This window comes from Helicoverpa zea, chromosome 22 (genome assembly GCF_022581195.2).
Source record: "Helicoverpa zea isolate HzStark_Cry1AcR chromosome 22, ilHelZeax1.1, whole genome shotgun sequence".
Taxonomy (NCBI): Eukaryota; Metazoa; Arthropoda; class Insecta; order Lepidoptera; family Noctuidae; genus Helicoverpa; species Helicoverpa zea.
The window spans coordinates 5,726,885-5,742,059 of record NC_061473.1 but is presented as its reverse complement, the minus strand read 5'-3'; the positions used below and the strand labels follow the sequence as shown (position 1 = coordinate 5,742,059).

General features: G+C 36.9%; 4 protein-coding genes across 4 annotated transcripts; 1 reads left to right on the top strand and 3 right to left on the bottom strand.

Moving 5' to 3' along the window:
* Positions 1 to 108: 108 nt before the first annotated feature.
* On the bottom strand, positions 109 to 1,559 carry LOC124641521 (retinol dehydrogenase 11-like). Its single transcript, XM_047179616.1, has one exon. It carries the CDS (start codon positions 1,515 to 1,517, stop codon positions 516 to 518), a length of 1,002 nt encoding a protein of 333 aa, XP_047035572.1. The 5' UTR covers positions 1,518 to 1,559; the 3' UTR covers positions 109 to 515.
* A 1,379-nt stretch (positions 1,560 to 2,938) lies between these two features.
* Positions 2,939 to 8,381, bottom strand: LOC124641524 (protein tyrosine phosphatase domain-containing protein 1-like). The gene is made up of 4 exons (XM_047179618.1): positions 8,212 to 8,381; positions 4,199 to 4,279; positions 3,576 to 3,691; positions 2,939 to 3,140 (listed from the first exon to the last, which is right to left on the bottom strand). The coding sequence occupies exons 2-4, from the start codon at positions 4,255 to 4,257 to the stop codon at positions 2,983 to 2,985; spliced, it is 333 nt and encodes a 110-aa protein (XP_047035574.1). The 5' UTR covers positions 4,258 to 4,279; positions 8,212 to 8,381; the 3' UTR covers positions 2,939 to 2,982.
* On the bottom strand, positions 8,208 to 9,356 carry LOC124641525 (protein tyrosine phosphatase domain-containing protein 1-like). Its single transcript, XM_047179619.1, has 2 exons — positions 9,191 to 9,356; positions 8,208 to 8,391 (listed from the first exon to the last, which is right to left on the bottom strand). Exons 1-2 carry the CDS (start codon positions 9,268 to 9,270, stop codon positions 8,208 to 8,210), a joined length of 264 nt encoding a protein of 87 aa, XP_047035575.1. The 5' UTR covers positions 9,271 to 9,356.
* A 2,679-nt stretch (positions 9,357 to 12,035) lies between these two features.
* Positions 12,036 to 15,175, top strand: LOC124641440 (NAD-dependent protein deacylase sirtuin-5, mitochondrial-like). Its single transcript, XM_047179508.1, has 4 exons — positions 12,036 to 12,353; positions 12,816 to 13,010; positions 13,414 to 13,573; positions 14,952 to 15,175. Exons 1-4 carry the CDS (start codon positions 12,036 to 12,038, stop codon positions 15,155 to 15,157), a joined length of 879 nt encoding a protein of 292 aa, XP_047035464.1. The 3' UTR covers positions 15,158 to 15,175.

Sequence of the window (15,175 nt, the reverse complement as noted above, 5' to 3'; positions counted from 1 at the left end):
CTTCTTCATAAGACCCACTCCTTGGTACCTTGCACCTACCAATTGACGTTTCGTAAGAAGGTCAGATTTGAAAAGACACCCTCTGATTTTGAAAACAAGGAATATTAATTTTCTTTTGACATTCTTTACCATACAAGAATACATTTATTTATTACTTAGTGTATTATAAATTAAACTCCTATCCATTACTACAGTATTAGCACCGAAATACATAAGTATTGTATTATTTAATATTTTTATCGGGTAAACAATTGTTGGTGAGCCAAATAAATAAAATAAATACTGTGACCTTCACCAGTGCAACACTCATATTCATTTTAATGTCTGGCTATAGACCTTATTCAGTTTATTTTTTGAACTTTGACACTATTTATTCATTTATGTAGATCCGTCATTCAAATTCACTTTTCTTTCTTCCATTAAATTATTTATTAGCTACGCACAACAACCGCAAATTGACGTAAAATGCACGTCTAATTAAATTAACAATATACATATTTACATAGGTATCGACTTCAGCGACTGGATTCATTAAAATTCGTGATCTTTATACTGTTGTTCCAGACTTCTTCGACCAGGTCGTCGTCATCAGCGAGGCTGCTGTACCCTGCTTCTGCGCACTCCATGAAGTACTTCCCCGTGACCTTCTCCAGCTCCTCAGCCAGACAGCAGTACAGTGTCGTCTGAGCGCCCTCTCTAGGCGTCTTACACGCAAACAGCTCCAACAGTATATCCACAGTCTTGCTAATAACATATGGCAGCTTCTTAAATATATCAGTCTTCACAGCCCCGGGGTGCAAACTGTTGACCGTCACGCCTTCAGGGAGTCTTTTCGCCAATGCCTTCGTCCAGAGCAGATCACATAGTTTACTTTTAGCATATATGAGAAATTGATTCAGCACCCCATCTCCTCCGAATCGTATTTCGTCTGGGTGCAGTTTTCCAAGATAGTGCAGGCAAGATGACACTATGATGATCCGGCTAGGCTTGGAAGCCTTTAGTTTGTCTAACAGCAGGTTTGTTAACAGGAAGGGCCCAAAATAGTTGATTTGCATGACTTCACTGACCCCGTCTTTAGTTAAACTGAACGAGTAGCCACCGCAGCCAGCATTGTTCACTAAAATATCGAGGCGATCGTAGGATTTGTTGAAATCTTCAGCGAATTGTCTCACATTGCTGAAACTGGCGAGGTCTAAATGCCTGAACTCAATATTTTTGTTTCCTGTAGTTGCTATGATGTCGGCGATAGCTTTTGCACTTTTGTCTTTATCCCGGCACGCGATGACAACGGTAGCTCCATGGGACGCAAGCCCGCGAGCGGTCTCCAACCCGATGCCTTGGTTCCCGCCAGTCACTAACGCGATCTTCCCGTCAAGTTTAGCATTAGATTTACACACTCCTTTCACAGGTTCTAGTTTAATTTTTATAAACGTTAATGTGATCAATATAGTCAACAATATTATGAAATAGGCAACTAGCGTTGTTATAAACAGGTAATAAACTATGGCGAGAATCATGTTTCCGCGCTAGTCACACTGGATCAACTGAGCCGAGATCTGAGCGTGCATATAAATTCTACTTAAGGTTATTCTATATATATTATTCTTATCATAAGGCCATTCAGGTTATTTTCCTGTAAATAGAGCAAGTACTATGCTCGTAGTAACACGTTAATAAGGGAATGTAATCTCAGTGGGCAGAGTACTGTGTAATTATTTAGAGTGCTAAGTGGAAATGCATAATTATGCACGCCATTAATTGGTGACACGCTATGCAATGATTCATGAGAAGATAACTAAGATAAGTAGTTCAAATGTCAATCTTCTATATAATAAATAGTAATTATAAAACAAAGGTAAAAGTTATAAACTATTTTTTTTAATTATACATCGCTTATTTATGAGGTCAAAAAAAACCGGCCAAGTGCGAGTCGGACTCGTGCAAGAAGGGTACTCGATATAGCATGGTAACAGAATACAAAAAAAATATAAAAACTACAGAACTACGAAAACGCAATTTCACCGACAACATAAACGACGGTTTCCTGAAAACAACAATTTTCTACGAGTTTTCACATTCAATATTCAAAGTAAACAGTTAAGAAAAACTGACTTTTATGTTGGCATTGAACTTGAGCCAAAGTATGAGCCACGAGTATCACATCACACAGTGGGTCATTACTTTTTTTATGGGAAATCGTCAAATGACAGCTGTAAACCTCTATTCCAAAAACTTAAAATACTGTCTTTACCATGTCTTTATATATTTGAAACATGCATGTTTGTTAAAAACAATTATGATCTATTTGAAAAAAAGCACTACAAAACAAATAGTAGAGTACGACACAAAGACAAATTGAAATTACCCCAAGTAAAATTAATATTATATAAAAGAAATATTTACTGCATGGCAATAACTATATATAACCACTTACCAAATAATATCCAAGATTTACCATCGTTATTATTTAAAAGAGTGCTATTTAGACTGTTATTAGAAAAAAATTACTACAGTATCAAAGAATACTTGGAGGATGAATCGCTAGTGACATAATAAACAAATATATTTGACTGTACATACTATATAATATTCAAAAATGACATAATTACAATAATAATATAATTACAATAATAATATAATGTAATTTCAATTTCATTATAAATATTTTGTACGCCATAGTACTTATGGCAGGATATGTTGGAACCAGAAATTTGTACCATCTATTGTACCATATTCTGACAAATAAATATTTTTGATTTGATTGATTTTGATTTGACCCCATCCGCTGTGGGTAAGCAGCGTGCGGGAGTGTCAGACTTACTAACTAAAACCCATCATGTTCCTTCTGAAGCCCTGAAGCGGCAACTCTTTCGAACAACCTTGCGGACAGGACGGAGCAGGCTTCGGGTTATGCAGCGAATTTGAGTAGCCATTACCTCAAAACGGGGGGATCTTGCAAGCTATTGTGTAAGAGAAGTGCATTCAGTTGCGGCGATTTATATAGTGGATTATATTACCTGCATGACAGTGGATAGCCACCCTGCCTTCTTGTAGGGCGAAAGATAGCACCTTAGCCATATTAAGGAGACCGCTCAGACTTGCTTCCGCGTAGTCCGGCCACGCGAAATTGTAGTAGTATACTGAAAGTAAGTTATAATCATTGTATTGTTGTGAAAGAGTGAAAGAAAATTATGTTCTGATTTTCAGGGATTGGCTAAATGAGAGTGATCGAGATGTGTTGCGTTTGCTAGATCAGACAATTTTGAGTTTAGTTTGCTGTTTTTTTTATCCTTATTATTATTCTTTGTTTGTTTAATGTTGAAGTTATGTTATACATAACTAACGAGACGCTTAACCCAGAGTTGTCCTTATAAAATATAAAGTTAAAAATACGAGTGGGTGTCCTCCATGGCTTATTTTGATCTGAGGCTTATTTGATACGTTTCTTCTCAAAACAGCGAAACCAATAATGATGCACCTTTTTATCAGGGGTTGAAAGGTCGGTATGAAAAGTATATTCGTTCTTTTATTTCGAAATAAAAAAAACCGTGGAGCTACTAAGGAGGAAAACTTACTATCATTGGCCATGAAAATGGTGGGGTCGTACGTGAACCCCGACTTGGTGAGTGGGGGTCCACAGCTGGCGTGCTCCCCTGGGGTCTGGAGGTTTATCACTGTACGAATACCCCAGCTGCAAAGTCATATTATGAAAATGTTTACACAGGTGAGTAATTTTTACTCAGGAGATGTGGAGTTTGTATTACCTAAATGTACCATCTGATATAGTGTTTTTGAAAGTCTAGTCAGTAAATTCTTGGAGATATTTTTCAATTAGTCAGTAATTGTTGTGCATACATAACAACTATTGAAAACCATCCGGCTAGTATCCAGGTATTAGACCGGTCAAAACTTTGACTAGATTTACGGTAACCTTCAAAATAACGGGCCAACTTTCGGCCTGCAGTTTAATCTGTAGGTAGTCTATGACTATGCTCTTCTTGGAGCTAGCGCGCACTGGTAACTTTATCAGCGTGAAAATTTTGTCACTCTTATCGAGTACGTGGATATGTATGGGGATGTCTGGGTCACATCCACACATATCCACGGACTTGATAGGAGCGACAAAATTGTTACGCTGACAAAAATCACCAGTGCGCGCTAGCTCTTAATGTGTACAAATACACACAACCATACCTACCTATGGAACTGTTGTATAATATTCCTGGCGGCGATGCTCGCGGTGCTGGGCCGCGCCATCGCGAGGATGTCGTCTGTTACCCTGTGACAAGTTGACAACGTTATGTAAGATATTCAGCTAGACATGTCGATGCAAGGGTTCAATAGAGGATGGGTATTTGTAGTGTATATTTTGGAGATTGTGGTCTACGGTGTTATAAGTAGGTTCGTCAGTAAGTACAGTGTTAGAAGTAGTTTGCGAAGGCTTAAATTAGTATTGACAAATTATTATTATTTCTATACTTTTGCAAAATATCGACGGCTACTCAATTAAAATTATTTAAACTCACGTATAAGTAAATCTCGTACGCGCCCTTAAGGTATGAAACCGGCATCACAAGATTTCAAACCGTTACTAAATATAAATATGCAGATGTTAAAACACTGCAACTAAGTATGCTCTATTTCACCTATAACTACTACGAGTTAAATCATAAACCAGATTTGTTCACAACAGCACACTCCATTACCTATAGCAAACACGACAACAATTAAGGGTATAGGTACATTAGCACTTTGATAGACAATCTAGATATTATTTAGGTACAAGCTATATAGTACCTACTATGTCATACATTCACATAGGTACATGATGACATGAGAACACGCGTGTTTATAAATTATTCTCCGTTATAACATTTTCATTGGTTATAATCTGAAATCTAAGTTGCGATTATAAATTAATGTGTTATGTTTAATTTTATAGGCGCACTCACGGAGAAAGTGCGTACTTGACACAGTTTTTACTCTCATTCAAATAAGGTTAAGGTACTTAAACTTTTGGAGACTTTTGGTGGAAAATAAATTATCCTAAATTGTGTTTCAGGAGTTGTTAAATAAACGGAATTACTTTTATTTTACTATTTTGTTTTAACCTCGGCGTAATGTCTCAATTTGAAAACTATAATAACTTCGGAAAATCATTTTCACTCATTATTTATATTCGACGCTGAACAAATATCGATTTCAACTGTATTTCAAATCACGCTTAACCATAAAAATATGGAACTCAACTCAATGTTATAAAAAGGCATGCCATTAACATTTTAAGTTAATTTAAAACAGTAAAATATTACGTTTACCTCAGTAACAGCCAAACATGTGACATTGAAAAACAGAAAAAAAAAAACAAGAAAATATTTCATAAAATCACATGCGCTTATTTTAATAAAGTAGCTCAAAAACGAAAGTAGGTATAATTTACTCATTTATCTGCAGTTTTCCAGTACTTTGTTTTATTAAGAAATGTCATGTGTTATTACGACTGCAGTTTTAGGCACGTTGTACACTGAGCGCAGAAAAGGTAACATACATAAGAAGGTATTATGTTTTCCTCTAGAAAAACTCAACCGCATTACTGTCAGCGGGGATCTTGCTCTTTTGCTCACCGCATTTCTATGATGGATGGCAGTGCAGATTCTTTAGTAAAGGTTTTGTTCAGCTATTTGTACAAACGCATGCTACAAAGAGTGTGCTAAGTATGAATGTGGAAGGACGGAGAGGCAGGGGTAGACCGAGGAAAAGATGGATTGATTGCCTGAAAGGACAAGAAGGGAGTGAATGTAAGTATGACGTCTGACAGAGAGGAATGGAAGAATAAGACATGTTGCGCCAACCCCAAATGACTTGGGAACAGGGGAGGAAGATGATGATGATGCTTTGTAACACATAATAATGTTCCTTTCCTATAATACGTTACCTAATGATTGGGTTGTGACGGTACCTAATCTTCGTAAAAATGTTTTCCTGATTTTCAATAAGTTAGGTAAAAGAAAAATCGAGTGAAAGGTAGAGACCAGGGGCCCGATTCTCCTAAGTTAATAATGTCAAAATCGAATAGAAATCGAATCGCAATAGCAGTTTTAACCATATCGGGCATTCTGCTACTTATATAAGACCAATCGTATTCCAACGACATTCGATTGGTTTGCGATTGGTCTGCTATTTTGGTGATTTTGGTCTAAACGGTAGTTTGCTCTACAATCATATTGCAATAGTTAATCATTTGCAGACAAAATGATTCATTATTGAATGACAGAAAAGGTTAAAAACGTTTATTTCAAAGAAAAAATAGCGGAATACCACATACGTTTCAATCGTAATCGAGTCGGGATTGGATCGCAGTCGAACGTGAATCGTATGTTGCTTAAGTAAAATTAGGAGAATTGGGCCCCTGTGTATCTTCACCCTTACTCCTCAACATTAGTAACTCGAATAAAAAGTATATTATTACACTAATAATGAACATAAAATAAAGTGGCAGGAAGTCACGCGACCACACATATTTATTGTGTACTTTTGTTTTAAGGCCAAGGAAAACTACCTACATATGATAATTTACAGAAGGGTGCTTAATTAAGTAGGTAACCCTAGAATACTTTGTGTTTTTTTAGTTTCGTTTATTAAACGTTTTATTAATAGAATGTTGGTATTTATAACAGTTTCGCTTCTCGAGTTATTATGTATTTTTTTGGCTACATTACTCTGTAAAACGGTTTTGAAAAGAGTAATTTATATCGTTGCGTTGGTAATTTGGTCGAAATATTGAGAAAGGAAAATATGTCGTGCCTTTATCTATACTATTATAGGCACTAGGTATACGTGAGAGGTTTTTTTTTGTTTGTTTGTACAGATTTGAAAAAATATTTCACTGTTGAATAGCTACACTATCCTCGAGTAATAAAATATATTTTATCCGGATAGGGAAAGAATTTCCCTCGGAACGCGGGTAAAACCGTTTGAATCGGCTAGCAAATACAGCGATTAAGTTTCGATAATCTATATTTATATGTACCTACGTAATAAAAATACGCGTAAAGCAACAATTTATTTTAATGTCTACGTACATATTGTTGTTTGTTCACGGCCAAGTTTTTATAACCTAGTAGGTGGTCAGAAATATAACAGTGACATTGTAAACATGAACCATGTCCTATAAGGGCTAACGCACTCCTACCGAATAGAGTACGGGGGTATAATGGATTAGTGATTTGCCCTTAATAATGTACGTTTTAATGAGTACTGCAGGTACGCAGATATCTTTAATGTCCCGTCAATATGTGCAAATACAGGATCCTTTTTCTGAAGTTGTCCAAAATTAAGTACGCTAATGTGCGAAATACCAAACATAGAATATGAAATTCCAGTTAGTTAAAATGTAAAAACTTGTGATTAAATATAACGGCGGTCACCACCAAACCGCCTTATTCGTTTTATAGAATTCTAATGGCCTGAGTACAAAAACTTAAACATCTGTTTAACACTTGTCTAAAAAAAGTGCGGCTGCAAAATGAACCATATGTCAACGTCATTAAATTCATAAAATGACATTTTTTTAGACAAGTGTCCAACAGACGTTTAAACAGTTTTTGTAGTAAGGCCATAAGTGGTTTGTGGATGTCTGCTAATTTTTTCGATTTTTTCTTTTTAGATTTAGATTTGCAGATTTTTTTTGTCAATTTTCTTTACGAAAACGTTTCCATCAAAAGTAATAAAATCCTCTATTGTCGCATTCCCCAGTGTGCGCCTAACTTGTCCTAGACATAGTGTTGGTCTACATTCGAGCAGTTCATTACGTTGGCCATATAATATGTTCACGGCTGCCACAGCTTTTTATAAAGGTTACCGTTATCTATGATAGAAATATATTTATAGGTCAATGTTCAAGTGTGGGCTATTTTTGTAATTTCAAAGGAGCGAGGTTTGCAAGTTTTCATGTAATGGTCAAGGATTTTTTGTTATTGAAAAGGAAATGTATTGGATCTTTGAGTAAATTAAAAAAAAGATTGGCTTAGAAGACTGGATTAGGGGTCTATCATGGGTTTATTCGATACATTGGGATTTCATGGGTAATTCAAAAATATGTGTCGTTTTTTGAGTGCAGTTGCTGTTAGTCAGTACAAATAGTCGTATTTTCTCCCCACTCCTAAATTCTTGGTGTTCTTGGTCTTGGTATTTAGTATGGTTGATGCTCACCAGTCAGAATAAAGCCCCTGTATCGCAGTGCCCGGCTGCGGCACCTCATACCGGCAGCGCGGGCCGCCGCAGAATAACGCGCACTGCAGCGCGCGCGGCGTGCCCACGCGCAGCTTCTCTCCCACCACGCTGTACAGCGCCGAGGGGGGGTGGTTGATGCGCCGACGGGATTCACGACTCCTGGGGACAAGGGGAAGAATTTGATGTAGGACACACTACAACTTTATGCAGTACAAGCTTCGGTTTCAGCCACGTCCCGTGGGAACAGTAATATAGCTTCTCAAAAGTGAAAGAATGTTTCACATCGGTCAAGTAGTTTCGGGGCCTATTCATGTCAAATAAACAATCAAATCTTTAATCTTTATAATAAATGCTGTAAACGCAAATCATTTCAGTCCCAGACACACGGGATATATATGTGTAAGCTACATAATATATATTACTCAGGAATAGGGATGGTTGTTCCGGTAATCCGTACGGTTGCGATAACACTGAACCGATTTCAAAAAATGTTTCACAGTTTAGAAACTCTTGGGAAACAATCGTAAGTAATGGTAGTGTAGCCAATCTCCATAATAAGTCAGAAAATATCAAAATCCCAAACCAAATAATTAAGTTCATCATCGCGCCTGCTACGAGGCGGTTACGAGATTGCTACACTGCTACGTGTTGCTACGAGAAAGCTCTGTGTAGCGGGCCAACTCGTGAAAAGTAAAGTTTGGCACTATGACAACTTTCATAATATTACGTAAATTTAATTATTATGAATGTTATGTTGTAAAGACGCTACTAATAATTTATTTAATGTTTAAATATTGAAATTATTTTTTTTATCCACTCTGTCAAGGCAATTTTATTTGTTGGAAGGCCGACAAAATATGTGAAGTTTACCACACTGAACTTTAAAATTTAATCACACCACTTTTTATGTTTGAATATTCTCATATATTAGTAAGTTATTTCCACTTCAAAACCATACCTGTCTAAGAAATGGAATCGTCGAAAATTAATAAAATTAATGCTTGACTTCCTCCGTTCCTTTTCGAGTGGTTTCGACATTTTATATTATAAACGTGGCGCTTATCAGGCGACCTATTGAGGACTGCTAGTAGGCTACATAAAGTCACCCTTAGCACTGTAAAAATAAACAAATGAACCACCCAACAATGGGAGAGTCAGCACAGAAATTGTGTGTTGATTTTTAAGGGCGGTTTTTTTATGTATATTTCAGTATACAGTTTTATGTATTTCTTTATTGGAATTATTCTGGACACAAACTTAGGAGGTCATCCATTTTGTTCAGTGCAGTTCAAGATTTCAAATCACATATGGACATAACTTGTTTGATAGTTTTCCAAGGACTTTTTGATTATAATATATTCATGTGATTTGCCAATCTTTTGTTATCCATCACTGTTATAAGTACCTTCTAACATATAGCTTAAGATACTTACCACCTATTTTTAGACAACGAAATAATAACTCATTTGACAGCCTATCATGTCCACGCAAGGCCTTCCTATCTAGCGTACCTATCTCCTACATATATATATTTTATTTCCCAAATTACCACTAACACATTAACGATAGATATGCTGACGCTGCTTGGCGGTGAAGGTCAGGCATTAGCACTAATGGGGCCAGGAGTAGGCAATGACATTCTAACGACGGACACAGTTTTACTTCTATGAAAAACTATTTAGGAGTTCGTTAACCGGTATCTGAAGGGTGCCAATCTTTTCTTGTTTGTGCTGTGCTTGCAAAATTGGTCGTTTTAACGACTACCTGTTTCCCGCAAAATATAGCCTTTTTTACTTGGGCTACTATCAGTTGGGGATAGACGTGGTTCCTAACAGTCAAACAAATATCATATCGGCTCAGTATTTTCGGAGCCATTGGGGCACGAAACAAATTATTTCCTCTTTATCATCTTCATAGTATAGGTAGTTAGCCATATGAGACCTAAGGACACCATGTAACACATAATGACATATATTCATAGACCTCGTTGTCGCTTTGATAATCCAGTTAAAAAGTATTAGTAGCAGGCATTTGTAAAAGTATCTGACCAGCAATCAAGCACTATAACTTTGCTGGCTGGATTATTTCAGAGCATGTCTTAACAAAACTACTTTATTACATGTGGCTTCGTTTCGTTCCACTTTCATAGAAAAACGCTCTATTACTAGGAAAACTTTAACAATCATTATTGTACCGATTGTCGTTAACTAATGGTCTCATAGCAAAGGGCCTCGACCAACACCTCATGATGCTCTCGTTAGGCGGCTGGATCAAGGGATTGATTCAGAAGGCAGTACTCCTTGATACGGCGCGTATTGTGAGGAGGTTTCTGTCTCTGGGACCCTAACCACCGGTACCTTGGACCCTGTGCCCGATATCGGTGGCTTATTTTTTATATTTTTAAACGAAAATCTCATTATATAGTTTGCTTGACTGGAATATTCTGAAGATAATCGAATAATGACTGTTTGGTTTAGATTATGGTTTAGATATAGCCCTTGATTTGTTTGTTCAGTTGTTTCTTATACATTATCATCTATAGGTGAGTTCGAAATAGCGAAGGTCAGTTTACCCTGTCCATCATGGGCCATTTATTTTTAAATATAATATTTAAGTTCCTAGATTATGTAATATTTTAAATATTTGTACATTTTGTTTGTTTATTTGTACCCGTAAGGTTCCGAAACGTCTAGACTAATTTGATTTAGATTATTTTCACTGTTGGGAAGCTACACTTTCCCTACGAGATGAAGATTTTGATTCACAATTTGACGATTTCCGGGTGAAACCGCCAGGAAAAGCTAGTATTAATAATATTCGTATTATTCTTCTGTATCAAAAACAAAGTCCTAGATCAGTGATAGCTATACGTTTTTTGGAGCTTTCTGGAGATATAAACAGTTTTTTACAAAATCAAACTTAGTTCAAGCTCCATTTCAGTCCAAGGAGGCAATAACATAATAACCTATTTACAAAATAACCTTCCTTACAGGTCGGAAGCCCATAAAAACAATAGTAACCTATATAAGCCATATTTCGTGGTGCGTGCGCCATGATATACAGAGGTAGGTAATATGGCCGAGGTGTCACGCGAGACCGCCTCATTAATCTGACGAGAGAAACACGAACGTTCAATATTAAGTAAGTTAATGAAAGGGTTAGCTTGCGATAGATTCACTACTTTCATTTTTGATTTAAAAACCAAGAACTTACTAGCTTCTTTTCATGATTTTAACTGACTTCCCAAAAAGGGGGGGTTCTCATTTCGGATGTTTGTAGGCATTTTTTATCAGTAGGTACAAGCTAATAAAAAAATACTGATAAAAGGGCACGCACTGACTGGACATTTGAGAAAAGTCGAAGCAGTTTGTTACAACGAGACTTTGTATTGCAAATTGTTGCAAGCTCATAAATAAATACAAACTATGTTTTACTGTCAAGGCATTATCAATAATTTTATTCCAAACAAAACAGTTCCTCAAATAAAATAAATTCAACAAAAACTTTACTAATCGTTACTATATAATGTGTGGTTATACTTTGGATTATTCTAAGACAAGTAGATATCTAACCTTCTTTGATTCTCTTCTAAGACACTTAATTTACTTTTGCAACAATTTGAACGTCATTTTATGTCATTTCAGTAGTGCATATCATCAATATTATTTTTTTTGCGAATTTTGAGAATATTTATTTTCATTACTATATTTATAACTTCTACAAGGTATCTTAAATCAATGTCGATATAATGTTAAACTGGTTATGGTGAACAAGCCTTTTATTCAATGTAGGTTATGTAAATTATGATAATATTTATTAGTAGACCAGTATATAAACACAGTAAAACTTCAGCTTTCCTCAAATTCTGTTCTAAAAAACAATCAAGTGACTTCGCTAAACTAAAACATTTATTGAAAGCTGCTAAACAAGTGGTGGTATTAACTGGTGCCGGGATTAGTGCTGAATCTGGAGTCCCAACGTTTCGAGGACCTGGTGGATTGTGGAGGAAACTTGACGCAACTCTTCTTGCTAACCCTTCAGCTTTTAGAGAAGATCCAGGTCTCGTTTGGGAGTTCTATCATTATAGACGGGAGTTGGTTTTGAAGGCGAAACCAAATGCGGTATACTTTTTCATGCTTATAGGCAAAAATCGTTCGGTAAATTAGGATAGGTTTTATCCAACTAAAGCCCGAAGTGCGGTTACACCTAATTCTAGGCGAATAAAGTTAGATATAGCCGGCCATATGCGACTAAACTTCAGTTATATCCACTTATCTTTAGTTAGAACTAGGTGTAGCCTTCATCATAGAGACTGCACCTTTGTGTAGCCGTACACTTGTGGTAATATATGAATATAGGAGGAAGGTGCTTCTTATTTCACATTGTCTAGAACTAGGCTTTCAGTACAGTTGCACATTTTGGATTTGTTTTGAGATTCTTATCTTTCCCTTCTGACCACTATCGAGCGCCCCTGAGCTTACAGATACAAAGTGCATGTACGTACATTTACAAACACAAATACCTATAGTCTTTTTATCCTTATTGTCTCATCAGCAGATAACAATAAAAGTTAAAGGTTTCAGGGGCACATAGCCATAGCAAGTTACGAAGCAAGACACGTATCAGATAAGAAGGTGACCGTAATAACGCAGAACGTGGATGGTTTACATGCGAGAGCAGGCACTAAGAATATTATAGAACTGCATGGCAATCTGTTCAAGACACGATGCACTAAATGTAATGAGGTGCTGGTGAACACTGATAGTCCGATATGTGCGGTTCGTAGTTTTAAATACTTCAAATAGATATAGTGTGCCTGGTATAAAAAAGTGTGCCTGGCTAAAAATGTTGATCACACTTTGTTGGAAGGAAATAGTCACCGCGGCCCTGGTACACAAAGGGCTGACGCGCTTCCCAATGCACCCACACAGGTTGTGGTCTTCCCACGAAAAAACAAAGGACCCTACTATATGTATAGTCGATTTCATTCATTCGTATATCTATAACCCCACGTAGCTACCTACACAGACCCATGGCCAGATAAAAAAGTATATCTCCAGGGTTTTGTTCGGTTCGATGTTCGATGGTTCGATGTTCTACAGGCAACATTTGATCATAAATGATTCGCTTTCTGTAGACTTAGGTCTAGTTAAATCTTATAATTTTTCGATTTTGATTCAGGCACTAGCGGGCACCGGCTCTCCAAACTCCGACAAACTTATTTCCGACATAAAAGAAAAGGATCTGCCTCATTGTACGAAACCTGACTGTGGTGGCTTGCTGAGACCACACATTGTCTGGTTTGGAGAATTCTTGGATCCGAAAACTTTGGAAAAAACTGGTGATTACCTAACTATCTAAGAATACAGTAATAACAATAAAGCTGAAGAGTTTGTTAGTGTGTTTAAACGGAAACAACTTTATTTCCTCTTTATTTTTTGTTCCGTGGTTTGAATCAGTGGCGGATTTACCAATAAGCCAAGTAGGCCAGTGCCTAGAGCGGCAGATTTAGAGGGGCGGCAAATTTTGCGAATTTTTTTACAGTTTTTTTTTTTTATAATTATACGAGTACACAAACCATATATAAATAAACGATTAATAAACTCACTGTAATATATGCTTAGGTTTATGTGATCATGAATTTTAAAATATTCCAATAGCGTTTCAATAAAAATAAATTGAAAAATCCGCTCGCTTCGCTCGCGGTTTCTTCATCTTTTCTGGTTTATTCTGCGCTCTTTGAGTCCAATCTAACAAAAAGTTAAAGCACCGAAGTAGCAAAAACAACTGACGCTCTACGCTGACGATTTCTAAGCTGAGGTGGTGGAGGTGGAGGACTTTTGTGTCCCAAATAATTTCGCTTTTGTGTCCTCAAAACTCAAAAAATTTGGCGCTCGCTACGCTCGCGACTTTTTCACTTTAGGCCGGTTTTATAAACTCATTTTGGTACTTTACTGTTCTAAATCTTAAAAATTTTGCGCTCGCTGCGCTCGCGGCTTTTTTACTTGACACTGGTTTCTATAAAACTAGTTAGCGCTTTATAACTTTGCAGTGGTATGACTCCGGTTTCTTTATGTTAAACCTAGCAAAAAGCACCATGAATGATTTCTATACAATTTTTAAGTACTTAAATTACAATTTTAGTCCGTGATTATATTGTGTCGTTTTTTTGGGGGGGTGCCACCCGATGGGTGCGCCTCTGATATAGTACCTACCCGAACGAATGAACCGATTTTAATTTAGTATTTTTTTTTGTATTACAGGTGTTTTACGGGCGAGTTTCATGAAAATCAATTGAGCCGTTTAAAAGTTACAGAGGTTTTACGCTTTAAAGTCGCTGTCAGATAAACTTGTTAGGTCAACATTAAACTCTTCGGTACATAGCGAGTTGCAAAAATAATCTAGTAACTGACAGAAATATCATTAAGTTCACAATCATTAGGGGCGGCAAAAATTGAATGGCCTACTAGCGGCAAATTTGTAAATCCGCCACTGGTTTGAATACGGGTAATTTCAGAAACTATACTGGTCCGGTTTGAAAATTCGTTCAGTAGGTATTATATAGCTTATATTTACCGAGGAAAGTTGTATGCTATTTTCTTCCCGGTCCTCCAAGAAGTTCCGACGGAACGGGGGTGAAATCGCTAGGGGAACTTCGCCATAAATATTTAGTCAACATTTTGGGTCCCTTCACCTAATTATATGTTTTTTTCTCACAGATATAGCAATATCACAGTGTAACGTGTGCCTAGTTGTTGGAACATCGTCTATCGTGTATCCTGCTGCCGCTTTTCCAACTGTCATGTCTGCCTCCGGGTCCATAGTAGCGGAGTTCAACATTGAGCCTAGCCCGGGCACGCCGAAATTCGACTTTTACTTCCAAGGACCTTCAGCAACGACTTTACCGCAAGCTTTGAGCGATTAAAACTCATATTTACTACAA

Excerpts from the sequence above, each read along its gene's own strand:
- LOC124641521 (XM_047179616.1), bottom strand. The coding sequence starts at position 1,517 with ATGATTCTCGCCATAGTTTATTACCTGTTTATAACAACGCTAGTTGCC.
- LOC124641524 (XM_047179618.1), bottom strand. The coding sequence starts at position 4,257 with ATGGCGCGGCCCAGCACCGCGAGCATCGCCGCCAGGAATATTATACAA. Across the intron at positions 3,692-4,198 it reads ATTATACAACAGTTCCATAG|CTGGGGTATTCGTACAGTGA; the intron begins GTAGGTATGGTT and ends ATGACTTTGCAG. Across the intron at positions 3,141-3,575 it reads CATTTTCATGGCCAATGATA|TATACTACTACAATTTCGCG; the intron begins GTAAGTTTTCCT and ends ACTTACTTTCAG.
- LOC124641525 (XM_047179619.1), bottom strand. The coding sequence starts at position 9,270 with ATGTCGAAACCACTCGAAAAGGAACGGAGGAAGTCAAGCATTAATTTT. Across the intron at positions 8,392-9,190 it reads CGATTCCATTTCTTAGACAG|GAGTCGTGAATCCCGTCGGC; the intron begins GTATGGTTTTGA and ends CCTTGTCCCCAG.
- LOC124641440 (XM_047179508.1), top strand. The coding sequence starts at position 12,036 with ATGATAATATTTATTAGTAGACCAGTATATAAACACAGTAAAACTTCA. Across the intron at positions 13,011-13,413 it reads CTGATAGTCCGATATGTGCG|GCACTAGCGGGCACCGGCTC; the intron begins GTTCGTAGTTTT and ends ATTTTGATTCAG. Across the intron at positions 13,574-14,951 it reads GAAAACTTTGGAAAAAACTG|ATATAGCAATATCACAGTGT; the intron begins GTGATTACCTAA and ends TTTTTCTCACAG.